This window comes from Mobula hypostoma, chromosome 3 (genome assembly GCF_963921235.1).
Source record: "Mobula hypostoma chromosome 3, sMobHyp1.1, whole genome shotgun sequence".
Classification (NCBI taxonomy): Eukaryota; Metazoa; Chordata; class Chondrichthyes; order Myliobatiformes; family Myliobatidae; genus Mobula; species Mobula hypostoma.
The window spans coordinates 96063961-96084430 of record NC_086099.1 but is presented as its reverse complement, the minus strand read 5'-3'; the positions used below and the strand labels follow the sequence as shown (position 1 = coordinate 96084430).

Genomic DNA, 20470 nt, shown 5'->3' with positions numbered 1-20470 from the left:
GTACTGAGTCCTCTCCTTTACTCTCTGTATACCCATGACTGTGTCGCCATCCACAGCTCCAATATGCTAATTGAATTTGCCAACACTACTACATTGATTGGCCTTATCTCAAACAATAATGAGGCAGTCTACAGGGAAGAAGTCATCTCTCTGACACAGTGGTGTCAAGAAAACAACCTCTCCTTCAATGTCGCAAAAACAAAGGAGTTGGTTGTGGATTACAGGAGGAATGGAGATGGCTAACCGCTGTTGACATCAATGGATCTGGGGTGGAGAAGGTAAACAGCTTTAAGTTCCTCGGCATCCACATCACCGAGGATTTCACGTGGTGTGTACACACCAGCTGTGTGGTGAAAAAGGCACAACAATGCCTCTTTCACCTCAGACGGTTGAGGAAGTTTGGCATGGGCCCCCAAATCCTAAGAACTTTCTACAGGGACACAATTGAGAGCATCCTGACTGGCTGCATCACTGCCTGGTATGGGAACTGTACCTCCCTTAATTGCAGGACTCTGCAGAGAGTGGTGCGGACAGCCCAGCACATCTGTAGTTGTGGACTTCCCATGATTCAAGACATTTTACAAAGACAAGTGTGTAAAAAGGGCCTGTAGGATCACTGGGGACCCAAGTCACTCCCACCACAATCTATTCCAGCTGCTACCATCTGGGAAATGATGCCGCAGCATAAAAGCCAGGACCAACAGGCTCTGGGACAGCTTTTTCCACCAGGCCATCAGACTAATTAACTCACGCTGATTTGAGTGTATTCTATATTACATTGACTGTAATATTTATTACAAATTTTTATAAATTACTGTGATTGCTCATTGCATATTTAGATGGAGATGTAACGCAAAGAATTTTACTCCTCGTGTATGTGAAGAATGTAAGAAATAAAGTTAATTAATTCATTCAGTGATGCTAGAAATTCTGTGAGGCATGAGAATTTTCTCTACTTCTGCATGAATATGACCTAAAATGTGATCAGATCTGCACAAAAGTTCTAAAACTAGATAGAGAACCCAATTAATTAAATAACACAAAAGCATTATTTATTGAGAAAAATAATCCAATATTACATGTATTTGTTGGAAAAAGTACATGAACCTTTGCTTTCAGTAACTGGTGTGACCCCCTTATACAGTAATAACTTCAACCAAATGTTGCCAGTAACTGTTGGTCAGTCCTGCACATTGGCTTGGGAGGAATTTTAGGCCATTCTTCCTTACAAAACTGCTTCAGCTCTGGGATGTTGGTGGGCTTCCTTGCATGAACTGCTTGCTTCAGGTCCTTCCACAACATTTCTATAAGATTAAGGTCAGGACTTTGACTCGGCCATCCCAAAATGAAGTTTTCTTCTTTTTAAACCATCTTATTATTGATTTACTCTTGTGTTTCGGCTCATTGTCTTGTTGCATCATCCAACTTCTATTAAGCTTCAGGTGTTGGACCGCTACCCTGACATTCTCCTGTAAAATGTCTTGATACCATTTTGAATTCATTGTTCCCTCAATGATTACAAGCTGTCCAGGCCCTGATGCAGCAAAACAGCCCTTAACCAGATGTTCACAAACTTTCTAGCACCACTGTGTATCCCAGGTTAGTATGGGAAGCAAGAGAAGAGATTGCTAGGGCATCAATGAAGATCCTTCTGTTCTCACTAGCCACAGGAGTAGCACCATAGGACAGAGGATGGAAGATGTTGTACCTTTGTTCAAGAAGGATAATAGGGATAATCCTAGTTAGTCTTACAACAGCAAATAAATAGAGAGGATTCTTATGGACATGATTTATGAACATTTGGAGGGCACCATCTTATTAGCGATGGTCAACATGTCTTTGCAAAGGATAGGTCATGCCTCTTGAGCCTGACTGACGTTGAAGGTAACATTGAAGGTTCTGATGAAGCTAGAGCATGGATGTGGTGTACATGGATTTTAGTAACACATTTGAGAAGGTTCTCCATGGAAGGCTTATCTAGAAAGTCAAGACATGTGATCCATAGAAACTCGGCAGCGTGAATTCAGAAATGGCCAATTTACAGAAGGCAGAGGATAGTAGTGGATGGAGTGTATTCTGCCTGGAGATTGGTGACCAGTGGTGTACTGTGGGGATCTGTTCTTGAACCCCTGCATTTGCTGATTTTTATAAATGACTTGGATGAGGACAAGGAAGGATGGGTTGGTAAGTTTACAGATGAGACAAAGGCTGGTCGTTAAGATTATAAGAGGTGGTATTGTTAATAGTGTAGAAGCTTCTCATTGGTTACAACGGGACGTTGACAGATTGCAGAGTTGGGCTGATGGATTGGGACAAGTGTGAAGTGATACTCTTTGGAATGTTGAACTTGAAGGCAGAATATAGTACAGGGTTAATGGCAAGATTATTGGCAATGTGGAGGAACAAAGGTACCTTGGGGTCCAAATCCATAGATCCCTTAAAGTTGTGTGCAAGTTAAAATGATGATTAGGAAGGCATATTGTATATTGGCCTTCATTAGTTGATAGATACTGTTGCAGCTTTATAAAACTCTGGTTAGATCACATTTGGAGTATAGTGTTCAGTTCTGGTCACCTCATTATTGAAAGACTATGGAACCTTTTGAGAAGGAGCAGAAGAAATTTACCAGGATGTTGCCTGGATTAGAGAACATGTCTTATGAGGAAAGTTTGAGTGAGCTTGGGCTTTCCTCTTCGGAGCGAAGGAGGGTAAGAGGCAACTTGATAGAGATGAATAATATTATAAGAGGCATAAATGTAGTGGACAGCCTGCATCTATTTACCAAAGCAGCAATGGCTAATATCAGAGGATACCTTTAAAAAGGTGATCGAATGAAAGTTTAAAGGATATGTCAGAGGTAGATTTTTTTCTCACAGAGCGTGGTAAGTACCTGGAACATGTTGCCAGGTGTAGTGATAGAGGCAGATACATTAGGAACATTTAAGAGTCTCTTAGATAGGCACATGGATGAAAGGAAAATAGAGGGTTATGGGCTATGCAGGAGAGAAAGGTTAGATTGATCATGGAGTAGGTTAAATGTTGGCATAACATCATGGGCCAAAGGATCTGTACTGTGCTGTAATGTTCTATGTCCTATACTGTAGTTCTGTGTTGTTTAAAGTTCCCTAACATTTGTAGGCACCTTTTCTATAGACACAGTTACTTTGCTTGTATGTTCAAAAGTTAGATCTCATGTGCATAGTAAATTGTACATCATACCCTCTCATCAATGTGCAAAATCTGTGAATTCAGTGGTTGGTAATCTGTAATGAATGTACAGGCTGAGGTATGTGAAATGAGCTCAAGCAAAAGCATTTCACAGACTACCTCTAGAACTTTTTATACACTGATAATTTTGGCAGTCTGTAAGGGAACTTTTATTGTTCACAGCTGAAATTACATGTCCTATACTCATAAATTCAGAATGTGGCTTTGCGGAAGAGAGAAGATATATTGAGGCATTGCTCTAGTTAATAATTGAAATGTAAAAGTTATTCCAATTTGTAGGTACAAGGAGAGATTAAAGACTAAGTACTTAAAGAAGAATCCTAAAGTGCAGTCTGATGCTTTGAATGGACATAGATGGCGCTTCCTAAAAAGTGGACTGGATGATTTTCGTGATGGGTATCCACCTCAGTCACAAGAGGACTTAGCCATTATACAGAGTCAGAAAGGTGCTGGCCTTAGTCCTTTGCTGGTGAACACAACTGAAACTTTCAAGCCTGCTCAACATGTATCAAAAAGACTCACTAAATCACAGATATGTTATTCCAAGGCTCTACCATTACAACAGGCTAAGAGAGAGCAGATTGAGGAGATTGAATATGGCTTGAGTCAGCATCCGTTAGCTCTTTATCCACACTTGGAAGAAGGAGTGCCTCCAGAGGTAGGAAATAATTTGAATAAAATTCTGCATGGTCTCATTTTAATCTTAACTGAAAAATAATTGAATTTCTCTCCATACAGCGGATAGACCGCTAACCTCTCGGGTAATTTCCCTCAAAAAGTCAGTTTTGCTCTGCAATTTGTGTGATTTAATTTTACAGTCCTGTGTGCAATGCATACAATGGTATTACTCCAATGTTACAATAAAGTTTATCCTTAAGTTTAAACAGCTGGGAACCGGCTTAAAGTATTTTTGTATTCTGCAATGTACAAAGGGTCATTTTGTAGTTTCAATTTGCATTGCTCTACTTTTATTCTGTTCATGTTTTCTAAATTAAAAGCAAGTATTTCTGACAATTCTTAACCAGTGACTTTCAATCAGACCATTGATTCTGTGGCTTCTGATTCATGGTGTTGGTATCATGGTGTTTTTACTTTGCACCAGCACCAGAGCTAAAGCCATGGCCCTGGACCCCATTCAGGAATTACAGTGCAAGAATATAAGAAACAGGCAAAGTCAAATCATTTATCACTTGGGCTGTTATAGTTTAAATTTATTTTTGTTATAACAAATTGAAAATAATTCGTTGCTTTGATCTCAATTGTTCTATTAGCTAGTGAGGTGATGATATAACTTTTAATTTCAGCTCTGGGTGTGGGTCAAGCTGTCTGAAGTTAAAATGGAGTGTGAGCACTCCCAGGCCTTGGCTATGTGCATCTTGACAAGTTTTACTTTCTGGGACTCATTTGCACAACCATGGTGGTTTTATTCTATCTGAAATGATTGGGAAGTGGTATCTCGTTGGGGAGGAAAAGCACACTAGTTGGGTTTGCTGGGATAGTGGGGTTGAGGGTGGAGATGAATAGACCCTAGGCATCTAGTGATGAACAGGAATGGAATCTGGGAGAACCAGTTATAGCATTAAGATGATAAAGAAAGAGAAGCCCATACTTCTGGCCCAGAGATTAATCCTTCTTCTAATCATATACATTTTAAAATATCTGAGTTGCTAAGATTTCTTATGACCCTATTCCTCTTCCTACACTGTTGGGCTGACTACCTTTCACAGGCTTCTGGTAAAAACAGTACTTGGGCTGCAATAATAATCGTCAATATTCAAGCAACACACATCAAAGTTGCTGGTGAACGCAGCAGGCCAGGCAGCATCTATAGGAAGAGGCGCAGTCGACGTTTCAGGCCGAGACCCTTCGTCAGGACTAACTGAAGGAAGAGTGAGTAAGGGATTTGAAAGCTGGAGGGGGAGGGGGAGATGCAAAATGATAGGAGAAGACAAGAGGGGGAGGGATGGAGCCGAGAGCTGGACAGGTGATTGGCAAAAGGGGATACGAGAGGATCATGGGACAGGAGGTCCGGGAAGAAAGACGGGGGGGGGGTGACCCAGAGGATGGGCAAGAGGTATATTCAGAGGGACAGAGGGAGAAAAAGGAGAGTGAGAGAAAGAATGTGTGCATAAAAAAGAGTAACAGATGGGGTACGAGGGGGAGGTGGGGCCTAGCGGAAGTTAGAGAAGTCAATGTTCATGCCATCAGGTTGGAGGCTACCCATACGGAATATAAGGTGTTGTTCCTCCAACCTGAGTGTGTCAGGTTATCTGCCTATCTTCTGCCTATCACCTGTCCAGCTCTCGGCTCCATCCCTCCCCCTCTTGTCTTCTCCTATCATTTTGCATCTCCCCCTCCCCCTCCAGCTTTCAAATCCCTTACTCACTCTTCCTTCAGTTAGTCCTGACGAAGGGTCTCGGCCTGAAACGTCGACTGCGCCTCTTCCTATAGATGCTGCCTGGCCTGCTGCGTTCACCAGCAACTTTGATGTGTGTTGCTTGAATTTCCAGCATCTGCAGAATTCCTGTTGTTTATCGTCAATATTCAATCTGCTTTCTTGAAGTAGCATTCTGACAATTTCAGAAGAGCAAACTGAGACCGGATCCTTCAGAAGAGGGTAGGACCTTGGAGGATAAGTCACTCGGGTAATGCAAACTGCTTAATTGCGTAGTTTCCCCAGGGCATGTAGGATTGAAACAGACCCATAATGTAAAGTGACATGTTGAGAGCGAATTACACCTTTGAAGCAGAAAAAGTTATAGAAATGTCATGAATTTCATATTGGTTCAACTGAAAAATCTAACTAAATTTAGGGAGTCATTCTGAGAAACTCCATGTTTAAGGTTAGAAGAAGTTAATTATAATTATTCACTCCACCTTATATGAAAATCATTACTGTCACACAGAACATAACCACATGCAAGATTGAACAATTTGTGATAAAATAATTAAATACATTCATCAAATCAATGTAATGTTGGTCATCTCTGCAAAAGTCCTTTCAACAAAACCTTGTTTTTCACTTTATTGAATCCCAAATATGGAATCTTTTTAAGCCAATTAGGTAAACATAGTCTCTAATTCCTGCATGTTCATCTGTAACTGTGTGTGTGTGTGTGTGTGTGTGTGTGTGAGAGAGAGAGAGAGAGAGATTGAGGTTTATTGAGAGCTTTAACTATACCCTCAAACTACTGAAACAGGTAGACAGGATCCCCCTCAAAAAATTGAAAAGCTGCCATTTCAGTACATTATGACACAGGAGATTCTGCTGATGCTGGAAATCACACAAAATGCTAAAGTAACTCAGCAGGTCAGGCAACATCTATGGAGAGGAATAAACAGCCAGCATTTTGGGCCAAGACCCTTCATCAGGACTGGAAAGGAAAGAGCAAAAAGCCAAAATAAAGAGGTGGGGGAGGGGAAGGAGTACAAGCTAGAAGTTGATAGGTGAAAGCAGGTGAAGGGGAAGGTAGGTGGGTGGGGGAGGGGGGTGAAGTGAGAAGCTGCAAAGTCTCAGGTGGAAAGGTAAAGGGCTGAAGAAGAAGGATTCTGATTGGTGAGGAGAGTGGATCATGGGAGAAAGGAGAGGAAGAGGGACACCTGAGGGAAGCGATAGTAAGGTGAAGAGAAGAGAATAGATAATGGGGAGACAGAATAGGGAATGGAAAAAGAGAACAGGGTAAAGTGGAGAAATTACTGGATGTTAGAGAAATCAGTATTCATACTGTCAGGTTGGGGGCTACCCAGATGAAATATGAGATGTTGCTCCTTCAGCCTGAGAGTGGCCTCATTGTGGCAGTAGAAGACATCATGAACCAACATGTTGGAATGGGAATGGACAGTGGAATTAACATGAAAATACTGCTTGTTGAGGATGGGGAGAAGATACCCAACCAAGTGGTTCACCCCAATCTATGTCGGGTCTCACTGATATAGAGGAGGCCACGCTGGGAGCACCAGGTAGAGCAGATGACCCAGGCACACTCACAGGTGATGTGTTGGTTCATCTGGAAGGATTGTATGGAGCTCAGTATGGTAGTGAGGGAGGAGGTGAATAGGTAGTTGTTGTACTTCTTCCATTTGCAGGGATAAGTTGTCAGGAGGGACATCAATGGAGAGGGATGAATGGGCAAGAAATCATGGAGAGAGCGATCCCTGCTGAAGGTCGACAGTGGGAGGGAGGTAAAGATGTATTTGGTGGTAGAATTTCATTGAGGATGGCAGAAGTTGTGGAGAATGATGTGTTAAATGCCAAAACTCACAGGGTAGTAGGTAAGGACAGGAGGATCTCTATCCCTGTTATGGTGGCCGGATGATGGGATGAGGGTAGATGGCCAGGAAATGGAGGAAATGAGAGTGAGGGCAACATCACTGTCCGTTGAAGAAGGAGCACATCTCTGAAGGAAAACCTCATCCTGGGAATGGATAGGTGGAGATGGAGGAATTGAGAGAAGGGAATGACATTTTTATAAGTGGCTGGGTGGGATGAAGTATTGTCAAGATATCTGTGAGGGTCAATAGGTTTATAAAAGATACTGTAAATGTTTTATATTAGACATAGACTGAGGATATATCCTTGTGTGAGGTTTGAATACTGATCAAAAAAGAGTATCTCGTTAGTAGATTAGTTATGGGTAACACACGGTCAGAAGCAATAACAGAAGTGTTTCAACCATATTTCAAGCTCTTTGAGAACATTGTAGAGATCCTGGATCCTGAGATGCTGCTGACCAGTGAGGAGGTTCAGGCAGGTCCCATGGAACCTACTGAAGGAAATGAGAAACTTCAAAAGGCACAGAAGAGGAAGGAAATGCTTGGACAAAAATGTTCAAAAAGGTAATTATTAAAGTGATTCTTAATGAAGCATGCATTTTTAAAAAGCAACTGACAGGAAGCAGAAAATGCTCACAATACCGTAATGTATCACATTCCTCTATTGAACTGACTAATCTTGCTATTCCAGCATCATTTTTTGCCATGTTGTCAAAGCCCTTTTGTCATGTTATTTATCTCAAATTGAGAACTTTGATCACACTCAATGTTTATCTCCTCCTCCCAATTCATCTATTTTCTTGGTTTTGAGGAAATAAAGATCCTATCCTATAAATGACCTCCTTTAATTTTCTTTCACCGTGTTTCATTTGGGTACCACCCACACTAAGGTTTAAATACCATGGCCACAGGAGTTCCTGTGCCTAAAGTGAGTTCCCCAGAATTTCAACCTGAACCCGCTGCTGGGACATTTCCCCTCTATCTTGCATTGATAACGGCCACTTGAAGTGACTCTCCACTGCCCTCTGAGTAACCTTCATCAGAAAGATATTATGTGTCAAAATCTTTGCAAACTTTGCTCCACGTACCCCTAATTTGGCCTAACATTGTAAGATTTTGACATGCTGGTGTAATAAGAGTACTTACGTTAAAATCACTTAATACCCAAGTACTTACGAAAATAGTGCAGAAACATATGGCTGCATGTTGAAATGGATCTTGACCTGACATTTAAAAGCAGGGTTAGGATCACCGTCGGCTGGTAAATGAATCATATCCAGTTCTGTCACACTACTGGCAGCAGCGTAAGGGCTCAAGAGTTTTGAACCTTGTTTTTTTTCATTAATATATTCTGAAAATAAGTGTATTTAAGGATGAATACTCCGTGAAAACCTGCCAATCCTATCCTTGGATACAGATCATGCCTGTCCTCTGCTGAGAACTTACTGAAAGGGAAGGTGGGAGAAGAAGAGTGTAGTAGTGATAGAAAGCAGACAGGAGATTCTGTGGACGTGAATGAGACACCCAGATGGCATGTTGCCTACCAGGTGCCAAGGACAAAGATGTCTTGGATTCTAATAGGGAAGGGTGAACAGCCAGAAGTTGTGGTACATATTAGTACCAATGACATTGGTAGGAAAAGGGAGGAGGTCCTGAAGAGAGAACATAGGGAGTTAGATAGAAAGCTGACAAGCAGGGCCTCAAGGGTAGTAATCTTTGGATTGCTGCCAGTGCCATGTGTCAGTGAGAGGAAGAATAGGATGATTTGGCAGATGAATGCCTGGCTGATGAATTGGTACAGGGGACAGGGTTTCAGGTTTCTGGATCATTGAGATCTCTTTTGGGGAAGGTATAATCTGTACAAAGCCAATGGCTTACACTTGAACTCGAGGGGGACCTGCTGTATATCCTTGCAGGCAGGTTTGGTAGAGCTGTTGGGGAGTGTTTAAACTAATTTGGCAGAAGGCCAGGAACAGGAGTGATAGGGCTGAGAATGGGGCAGTTGGTATACAAGTAGAAGCAGTGTGTAGTGAGTGAGAGGAAGGACAGGTAGATGATAGGGAAAAATTGCAGTCAATAGGATGAGTTTAATTGTAACGTGGGGCAAAATCGAAAAGGCTGATGAGTAAAAGACTGAAGGTGTACATTTGAATGCACGCAGTATACAGAATAAGATAGATAATCTTGTAGTGCAGTTAGTGATTGGCAGGTATGCATTGTGGGCATCACTGAGTCGTGGCTGAAAGAAGATGTGAAAGGATACACATTGTATCAAAAAGACCTGGCAGGTAGGCGGAGGGTGTGGGTGACCCTATTGATAAAAAGTGAAATCAAATCCTTAAAGAGAGGTGAGATAGCATTGTAAGATGTAGAATCCATGTGGATAAAGTAAAGAAACTCCTGATGTGAGTTATATACAGGCCACTGATCAGTAGCCAAGATATAGGCTACAAATTACAATGGGAGACAGAAAAGGTATGTAAAAAGCGCAATGTTACAACAGTCGTGGGGGATTTCAATCTGCTTCTAGATTGGGAAAATGAAGCTGGTGCTGGATCCCAAGAAAGGGAATTTATAAAATGCCTATGAGATTTTTTTTTAGAGCAGCTAGTGGTTAAGCCCACTAGGGAAAAGTAAATTCTAGATTAGGTGTTGTGTAATGAACCAGATTTGATTAGGGAGCTTAAGGTAAAGGAACACTTAGGAGAGAGAGTGAATGTAATAAGATAGAATTCACCCTACATTTTGAGAGGGAGAAATTAAAATTAGAATCAGTATTACAGAGGAGTAAAGGGAGTTACAGTGGCATGAAAGAGGAGCCGGATTGGAAAGGAACACTAGCAGGGATGACAGAAGAACAGCAATGGCTGGAGTTTCTGGGAGAAATTTGGAAGATGCAGGATAGATACATCCTAGAGGAGAAGTATTCTAAAAGAAGGATGAGTCATCCATGGCTGACAAGAGAAATTAAAGCCAGCATAAAGCAAAAGAGAGGGTACATCATATAGGAAAAATTATTGGGAAGATATTAAAAGCTAATAGAAGGAATTAAAAAAGTAATAAGGAGAGAAAAGATGAAGTATGTAAACTAAGATAAGTTAGCTAATAATATAAAAGAGTTTCTTGTTCACTTCAGTAGGTTCCATGGGAGTTACCTGAACCTCCTCACTGGTCCGATATATAAAGAGTAAAGGAGAACTGAGAGTGGATATCAGATTGCTGGAAAATGACACTGGAGAGTTAGTAATGGGAGACAAAGACGAACTTAAATTTTTTGCACCATTCTTGCTGTGGAAGACACCAACAGTATGCCAGAAATTTGAGAGTGTCAAGAGGCAGCAGTAAGTGTAGTTGCTATCACGAAGGAGAGGGTGCTTGGAAAGCTGAAAGGTCTGAAGGTGGATAATTCCACCATACTGCTAGTATCTTCCACTGTGAAGACTGATGCAAAATACTTATTCAGTTTGTCCACTGTTTCGTTGTCCCCCATTACTGCCTCTGCACCATTGTTTTCCAGCAGTCCGATCTCCACTGTCATCTCTCTTTTACACTTTATGTATCTGAAGAAACTTTTGGTGCCCTCTTTAATATTATTGGCTAGCTTACTTTCATATTCCATCTTTACCTTCTGAATGATTTTTCTAGTTGCCTTCTGTTGGTTTTTAAAAGCTTACCAATCCTCTACCTTCTAACTAATTTTTCTCTATTATATGTCCTCTTATTGGCTTTTATATTAGCTTTGACTTCTCTTGTTAGCCATGGTTGTGTCATTTCACCTTTAGAACACTACTTCCTCTCAGGGATGTATCTATCCTGCACCTTCCAATTGCTTCCAGATATTCCAGCCATTGCTGCTCTGCTATCATCCCTACCAGTGTTCTTTTCCAATTAATTCTGACAAACTTCTCTCTCATGCCTCTGTAATTCCCTTTACTCCACTGTGATAATGGTACATCTGACTTTAGCTTCATGGTCTCAAAATTCAGGGTGAATTTGTTTATGTTATGATCACTTGTCCCTAAGGGTTTTATTACTTTAAGCTCTGTAATCAATTCTGATTCCTTGCACAAACCCAATCCAGAATAGCTGATCCCCTAGTGGGCTCAAGCAGGAGCTGCTCTAAAAAGCCATCTTGTAGTCATTTTAGAAATTCACCCTCTATCTGCATATTGAAACCCCCCATGACCTTTGTAACATTGCCTTTTTGACATGCATTTTCTATCTCCCATTGTAATTTGTAGACCACATCTTTACTATTGTTTAGGGGGGCAGGGTCTGCATTCAATCCCCATCAGGGTCCTTTTACCCTTGCAGTTCCTTCATCCACAATGATTCAATAACTTCTGACCATATGCCACCTCTTTCTAATGATTTTATTTCATTTTTTTACCAACAGAGCAATGCTGCTCCCTCTTCCCTCCAGCCTGTCCTTTCGATACAATGTGTATCTTGGATATTAAGCTCCCATCTATTATCTTCTTTCAGCCATGGTTCAGTAATGTCTACAACATCATACATGCCAAATCTGTAACTCTGCTACAAGTTCATCTACCTTATTCCATATAGTGTGAACATTCACATTTAACACCTTCAGTCCAGTATTCACCCTCTTTGATTTTGTCCACCTTTTACATTGAAACTCATCCTGTTGACTTCAATTTTGCCCTATCAACAGCCTCTCCTCACTACACATTGCCTCTGTTTGTAAACCAACTACCTCATTCCCTGCACAATCACTCCAATTCCCATCCCCCTACCAAATTACTTTAAATCCTTCTGAACAACGCTAGCCAATGTGCCTGCAAGGATATTGGTCCCCCTCTGGTTCAAATGTAATCCGTCCCCTTTGTACAGGTCATACCTTTCCCCAGAAGTGATCCCAATGATCCATAAATCTGAACCCCTGCTCCCTGCACTAATTCCTCAGCCACACATTCACCAGCAAATTCATCCTATTCTTAACCTCACTAGCACATGGCACAGGCAGCAATCCAGAGATTATTACCTTGAAGGTCCTGTTTTTCAACTTTCTACTGAGTTCTCTAAAATCTCATTTCAGGATTTGCTCATCTATTCTACCTATGTCATTGGTGCCAATATGTACCAAGACTTCTGGCTGCTCACCCTCCCCTTTTAGAATGCCATGGACCCGATCCAAGACATTCCTGATCCTGGAACCAGGGAGGGAACATACCATCCGGGTGTCTCTATTGTGCCACAAAACCCCGTCTCTGTTCCTTTGACTGTGGAATCTCCTATTAACACTGCAGTCCCCTTCACCTCTCTGCTCTTCTAAGCCACAGCACCCGGCTTAGTGCCTGAGACCTGGTCACTGTAGCTTCTCCCGGTAGGTCGTTCCCCCTCAATATGGTAGTATCAGAAGTTGTATTATTGGGAACAGCTCAGGGATACTCTGCACTGGCTGTGCATTTCCCCTCCTTCTCCTGACAGTCACCCAGTTACCTGTCTCCTGCAACCTAGGGGTGATTATCTCTCCAGTTCATTAATACGTTCTCTCAGGAGCCGCAGCTCGGTGCTCCCGGTGCAGATGTGTTTGTCCGGGAGACTGGAGGTCTGCTAGACTTCCCACATCACACAGAGTACAAATCATTGCGCCTGGAGCAATTCTCACTAAACTACTATGCTCTAACAGGTAAGAATGAACTAATAAGAACAGAAGAGAGTAACTTACCAGATACTGTACCTCACCCTAGCCGATGAGCCAAAGCCACTCTGAATACGAGCACATTTAAATGAATGGCCATTCCATTTGCACCTGTGCTATTTTTACTGGCCCCTTCTACTGAATCCCTCTTGCTGATTGGTCATTCATATTTATTCATCTTATATTAAAATTGTTCATCTTTAAGATGATTTGTTAAGGCACAAAGTTGCTGATTAGTGAAAATACAATAAATGGCATTGTTGGAAATCTAAAACAAAAACTAGAAAATGTTGGAAATAGTCATCAGATCAGGCAGCATCCATGGAAAGAGAGTTAATGTTACCTTTGCTTCTCTTTCCACAGGTGCTGCCTGATCTGCTGAGTGTTTCCAGCATTTTTTATTTTTGTTTCATTTGGTCAAATTACTTGTGCTTGGATTATGCAGCAGTGAAGAGACGAAACAAAGAAACCCATACAAATGGATTCTAACCAGAGGGACACAAAAAGAAGACAAGAGTGCAAAACTGAAAGGGGACACACCGTCACAGCAAGAGAAAGAAATAGAAGAGGTTACAAAGGCATTTTGTGACTGGGTTGCTTCGCTGGTATGTAGTTTGAGCAAGACAGCAAATGGAGTTTACAAGGGGAATGTTGATAATGATATTACTCATGGATTTGCTGAACTCTTCTAACAGCCAACAGCTTTAAGAGTCATTTTAATGAAGTGCAGAATGCTGAAATATATTCCTCTGTTGGTTGATGCTTCTCTTGAAATTTGAGGGTTTTGTAATACTAGGATAGCGGATTAATTATTTAAAGGCAAGTGAGAGGCCAGTTTGCTAAAAAGCTGTAAAAAAGTAACAAGAAACAAAACGACCCCAACATTTGGGGTCTGGATGTTGACAGCAATACTGGCATTTTATTGTCCACTTTGAATTCCTCCTAAACTGAGGTGGTAGTTCAGAGTAAGTCACATATGCCACGTATTTATCATTATTGTTATTCAATATTGCATTCTTCACACCAACATTTGAGAAGCTAGAAGCTATGGCTTTTAAAATAAAGAATTAGATCACTGAAAATATAATTTTGTAGGACTCCCTGTAAACTTGTTGTTTGTTTCAATAGCTGTGCGTAGAACACTTCAAGGTTATTCAAAAGGGTAGGTCTTCTGAGTCTCATTATATGTAAAGTAGATTGCAGGCCATTAGTGCACTTTGGAATTTCATGGACCCACTCACCGAGAATGAATAATGAACATTCTTCAACCAACACACATCAAAGTTGCTGGTGAACGCAGCAGGCCAGGCAGCATCTCTAGGAAGAGGTACAGTCGACGTTTCAGGCCGAGATCCTTCGTCAGGACTAACTGAAGGAAGAGTTAGTAAGAGATTTGAAAGCTGGAGGGGGAGGGGGAGATCCAAAATGATAGGAGAAGACAGGAGGGGGAGGGATGGAGCCAAGAGCTGGACAGGTGATTGGCAAAGGGGATATGAGAGGATCATGGGACAGGAGGTCCGGGGAGAAAGAAGAGGGGGAGGGGGAGGGGGGAGCCCAGAGGATGTGCTGAGTGTGGCTTCATCTTTACAGTAGAGGAGGCCGTGGATAGATATGTCAGAATGGGAATGGGATGTGGAATTAAAATGTGTGGCCACTGGGAGATCCTGCTTTCTCTGGCGGACAGAGCGTAGGTGTTCAGCAAAGCGGTCTCCCAGTCTGCGTTGGGTCTCGCCAATATATAGAAGGCCACATCGGGAGCACCGGACGCAGTATATCACCCCAGCCGACTCACATTCTTCATTCAGATTGGGGTGTGTCTGTGTGTGTGTTGTTGTCTGTGTATGAAATAACCATGGTGGTTCCATAACAACTAACTCCAGCAGCTGACCACTCCAAAACTGGTGAAAAATAATAGACTGAAAGCCCATATATTTCAGATTAAAAACCAGAACTTTAATTTTAATGGGAAATAGAAATAAAGCAAAATGAAATCATTAACATAATAAGAACAATAATAACACACTTGGGAGCTAATTTCCCTTGGACTTCACCAGTGTGACGTTGCTGGAAACCATGTTTTCACATGTTTTGTAACAGGAGTTCCTGTTATGCAACCACTAGCTTCATTGTCCAGAGTATGAGAACCATCAGAGAAATTCACCCTCTTAATTTCCCACTAGAGCTTCGAAGTGATTCCAAAATAATAAAGGCTCTGCAGCTGCTCTTACTACAGTGGTTGCCGTTCAAAGACACATTGCGGGCATCCTGCAGTTGGAGAAATGCCATAGTAATGTTTTTCTTGTCTCAGGCTTGGCAGCTTGAATCGGTCCAAGCTGAGACAATAGTGGTCGTACAGCATGCCCAATAAGTAAAGCTTACATTTAGAATTTTGGAGTTTCTATGGTTTACTGTGATTGACCACATGTTTCATCTCTTTTTTAAGAGCAGTATGACAAAAAATTAACAAAATTCAAGCTATGTGGTTGGTATAGAAGTATTGGAGCAACATGGAACGCAGATTGCATTTTCCTCAGGATGTTGAGTTGTTGATCACAATCATATCCCTCGATAACAACAGGTACAGGATGTGCGTCCGTACCAGGGGGAGCATCCATCCTGAATGTAAGCTCTGAAAGACTTCTCATTCACCACCTATATGGTCTCTAGGGTATATGGGGTGTCAAGGAGGGGTAGCACCTCTGGTGGGGGAACATGTCGCGTCCTTTTCAGGGCGGTTAGTCCACCTTTGGTCCCCACCTGGCACTCACCTCTCACCTGTGGCTCCCCGTAGCTGTTTGCATGCGACAGCGGCCACACCCCGGGCAACGGCTTCGACAAGCCGGCTAAACCAGGTGAGGGTAGCCGACGGGTCTCAAACCCTCAGTGAGATAGGGAGTTGTCTATCCCAGCATGTGAAGACAGACTCCGGCAGATTGAGCGGACAAGACCAATGGAAGGTCCAAAGGTCAAGAAGGCGGTCTCTGCAAGCGTCGTGGAACGTGTAGAGCAGGACAAGACACAGAAGACGTCCTGGTCATCCACCGCACCTAGTCCCATCTCCAGCCGTCTAGACTCTGTCTTGCCACTGGATCCAGATGGGAATTGGGAAGAGAGAGTGAGGCTGACGCCGCACAACTCTCCCTCACTTAAATCCAAATCACGCGCTAGTCCCGACACCATCATTATGGTGTCGAGGTCCTCATCGACGTCAACGATGGACGAACAACAATAGTGTAATATCCCAAAGCCGTCCACCTTATGTCAATGGAACTTGAAAAAGACAAGTTTTTAATTCTAGAATCTTTCCGCTTGGTGGGGATCTTCGTAACACCAGGCAGTGTATTTACTTAACCAGTCAGATGCTCTTTCCTTCCCACCTCCAGGATTGTTTTTGTTGGTAATAAATTAGTTAGCAGTTAGTCCAAGTATCAGACTGTATGCAATTATTAAAACTTGTGTTCAATCCTTTGTACTATAAAGGGTAGCGAGAACAACAATATCGAAGAAGCAACTATCATGAGCCTGTTTGCCAGCAACTACGAGTCGCAGGCTGCACTTGCAATACCTATCCAAGTAGTAGAGCTGATTGATGTGCCACCAGAATTGAGGAAAACTGTAGGAACCCCTCCACCACCACCTTCAGCTCAAACCAGCAAAGCTATTGGCACGGTAAGTAAACATGCAATGTCACAGGTAGATAGGGTGGTGAAAAAGGCACTGAGCATACTCATCTTCATCACTCATGGCGCTGAGTACGAGAGATGGGATATTCTGTTGCAGTTGTATAAATCCATGGCGAGGAGTATGATGAATATTTTGGAGAAGACAGATTTGGTTAAACTGGAAAGAGTGTGGGAAAGATTTATAAAGATAGTGCCGGGACTAGAGGGCCTGAATTATGGGGAGAGATTGGCCTGGCTAGAGATCTTCATTCCTTGGAATGTAGGAGAATGACAGGCAATCTTGCGGAAAGGTTTATCATTATGAGACGCTTAATTAAGGTCGATAGATGGTAACTGTCTTTTTCCCAGGGTAAGGGAGTCTACAACTCGAGGGCCAAGATTTAGGCTGACAAGCGAAAAACTTTAAAAGGGACCCAGGGGGCAACTTTTTCATGCAGAGGGCAGTGGGTATACTGTATGTATTGAGTTGCAAGGGGAAGTGTTTGAGGCAGGTACAGTGGTATAATTTGAGACGTACTTGAATAGCTATGTATATGGACAGGCTGACCACAGGGAATTGGAACTAGCTAAGGTAAGTCTAAAGGTTAAGTTTATTTGTCAAATAAACATCAAAACAAACAGTGAAATGCATCATTTGCATCAACAACCAACACAGTCTGAGGATATGCTTGGGGCAGCCTGTAAGTGTCACCATGCTTCTGGCGCCAACTTAACATGTCCACCTCTTAGTAACCCTGACCCGTACATACAGGAGGAAACTGGAGCATCCCGAGGAAACCCATGTGTTCACAAGGAGAACATATAACTTCCTTAGAGACGCAGCAGAAAGGAGCCAGAATCTTCCGATTGATGGCGCTGTAAAGCGTTACGCTAACCATGCCACTCTAAGTGAGCACTGGTCAGCATGGATCTGTTGGCTGAAGGACCTGTGCTATCACATATTTTTGGAGGACCAGACTGTATTAGGGTGTGAAAGGATTGTACGAGGTTAACTGTTCCCTGTAGGCAAAGGATCAGAATCAGCAGTGCAAAAATGCAAAAATAGAAATAAAGAAGAAGTGAGGTAGTGTTCATGGGTTCAATGTCCATTCAGAAACCGGATGGCAGAGGGGAAGAAGCTGTTCTTGAATCGCTGAGTGTGTGCCTTCAGGCTTCCGTACCTCCCTCCTGATGGTAACAGTGAAAAAAGGGCATGTCCTGGGTGATAGGTGTCCATAATGATGGATGCCACCTTTTTGAGGCTTTGCTCCTGGAAGATATCCTGGGTACAACTGAGGCTAGTGCCCATGATAGAGCTGACTAAGTTTACAACTCTCTGCAGTTTATTTCAATCCTGTGTAGTAGCCTCCACCTCCCTGCACCTGAAGGTGATACAACTAGTTAGAATGCCCTCCATGGTACATCTGTAGAAATTTATGAGTGTCTTTGGTGGCAAACCAAATCTCCTCAAACTCTGAATGAAATATAACCTCTGTCTTGCCTTCTTTGTAGCTGTATTGATATGTTGGGTCAAAGCAAGAAACTATAGTGACAGTACTGAGTTTAGAAGATTTAGAAAGAATAACCAGAGAAACTTCTTTACAAAGGGACTCATGAAGCTGTGGAATTCTCTTCCAAGTTTAATGATTAAGACAAAAGATTCAAGAAGGAACTAGTGTTGTAGGAAAAGAAGAGCTTAGGTAAATGTGATTAGTAAAAGCCTTTTGTGCAGGGAATAAATGTTAACATTCCACAGTTATGTTAAACTTAACCAACTTGTTAGGTGACAGACTGAATACCAGATATAATTATGAATCTCATTTATGGAAAATATGTGATAATGTTACACTGGATGCAGAAGAAATTTATGAGTGATTTATGAATGATGTCAGTTCAGGAAATTTTTCACAAGATGGAAAAATTGGCTAGCTTGGTTACTTTCTTTTGAATATAGGAGAATCATTTCACAAAAGCCTTTCATTGTATCTTGGAATACATGGGAAAAATAATTCAACATCATTACCAATCATCTGCACATTCATCAAGAAATATGAGTTATAGAAGGTAGAACATTGAATGTAGAGTTGGGAAAAACGTGTTATGTTTACTTATTTACTGTCTTGCACGCAAAGTTCATGAGAGTGAATTTTTATTCCATATCCTAATTTCTTGATAGTGATTTGTGAATTCCATAAAGGTGAATTTTGATTACCCTACCTGCTGTAAGGTGGGAGTCACCTGTAAAAGGACTTGTCTCGCAATACATACAGGGAGATTGATAACCAGAGATCTTAAATTTAAATCAGTAGTAAATGTAATAATTTAAAGTTAACCTATTTATTCTCCCAATTGATGATAGAATGATAGCAGCAGAAACTTTATCCCATTTGTTTAGTGCTTGGACTTGCATTTTAGGTGGCATTACCTGCTACTGTGTTAGATTTAGACAAGTTCATTTAGGTTAACATATTTAAATGTGAATCAGACTGAGAACACAGACTTTATTTTTATTTGCTTTGTAAGGAATGGGCTTTGCTGGCATTTATTGGCCAGCCCAATTCACCCACAAAGTTAGTGGCGATCTGCCATCCTGAACTACTGTAGTCTGTCTGGTAGGAATAATTTCACAATAACGGAACAGCAAATGTGAGGAAGTCTGCAGATGCTGGAGATCTGAAGCAACACACACAAAATGCTGGAGGAGATCAGTAGGGTGATGCAGGGCCTCAGCCCGAAACGTTGACTGTTCACCCTTCTCCGTAGAAGCTGCCTGGCCTGCTGAGAACAGCAAATGTTTGTAAGTTCTGACGGGGTGCAGTTCAGGGAGCAGCCTGTGGGTGGCAGTGCTTCCATGCATATACTGTCCTCGCTTTGGTAAGAGATGTCAGCTTTGGTATATGCTACCAGAATACTCCAGACAAGTAACTGACCTTTGTAGATTATGTACAACATAGCTGCTGTGTACAGTTGGTAATGAATGTTTAGGCTGCCAGTCAAGTGTCTTTTCTGTCCTGGTTGGTGCTGAGTATCTAATAACGACTCAGCTTTTTAGTTCGGCCAGCAGTGATTCATATCTACCCTGTGGCCTCTTTATTAGGTACACCTGCACACCTCATTACTGCAAATGTCTAATCAGCCAGTCATGTGGCAGAAACTCAATGCATGAAAGCATGCAGGCACGGTCAGAAGTTTCAGTTGTCGTTCAGACCAAACTTCAGAATAGGAATGAAATGTGATCTAAGTGACTTTGTCGATAGGATGGTTGTTGGTGCCAGATGGGGTGGTTTGAGTATCTCAGAAACTTCTGATCTGCTGGGATTTTCAAGTGCTACAGTCTCTAGAGTTTACAGAGAATGATATGAGAAACAAAAAAAAAATCCAGTGAGTGGCAATTCTGTGAACAAAAATGTCTCGTTAATGAGAGGTCAGAGGAGAATGGCCAGACTGTTGCAAGCCAACAGGAAGGCAACAGTAACTCAAATAATCATGCATTACAACAGTGGTGTGCAGAAGAGCATCTCTGAATGGACATGTCGAAGCTCGAAGTGGATGGGTTACAGCAGCAGAAGATCACGCTGGGCTCCACGCTTGTGGCCACTTCATTAGGTACACTCCTGCACCTAATAAAGACACCACTGAGGGT

The 20470-nt window shown here is 42.0% G+C and overlaps 1 protein-coding gene across 1 annotated transcript in view; it reads left to right on the top strand.

Annotated features, from left to right (window-relative positions):
• Positions 1-20470, top strand: part of zgc:158260 (uncharacterized protein LOC571389 homolog) — a 48772-nt gene that overhangs the window by 13572 nt on the left and 14730 nt on the right. The window contains exons 2-5 of the mRNA XM_063042468.1: positions 3508-3886; positions 7913-8064; positions 13611-13770; positions 16646-16834. Coding sequence (XP_062898538.1) covers positions 3508-3886; positions 7913-8064; positions 13611-13770; positions 16646-16834 — 880 coding nt within the window. The remainder of the gene's footprint in view (positions 1-3507; positions 3887-7912; positions 8065-13610; positions 13771-16645; positions 16835-20470) is intronic.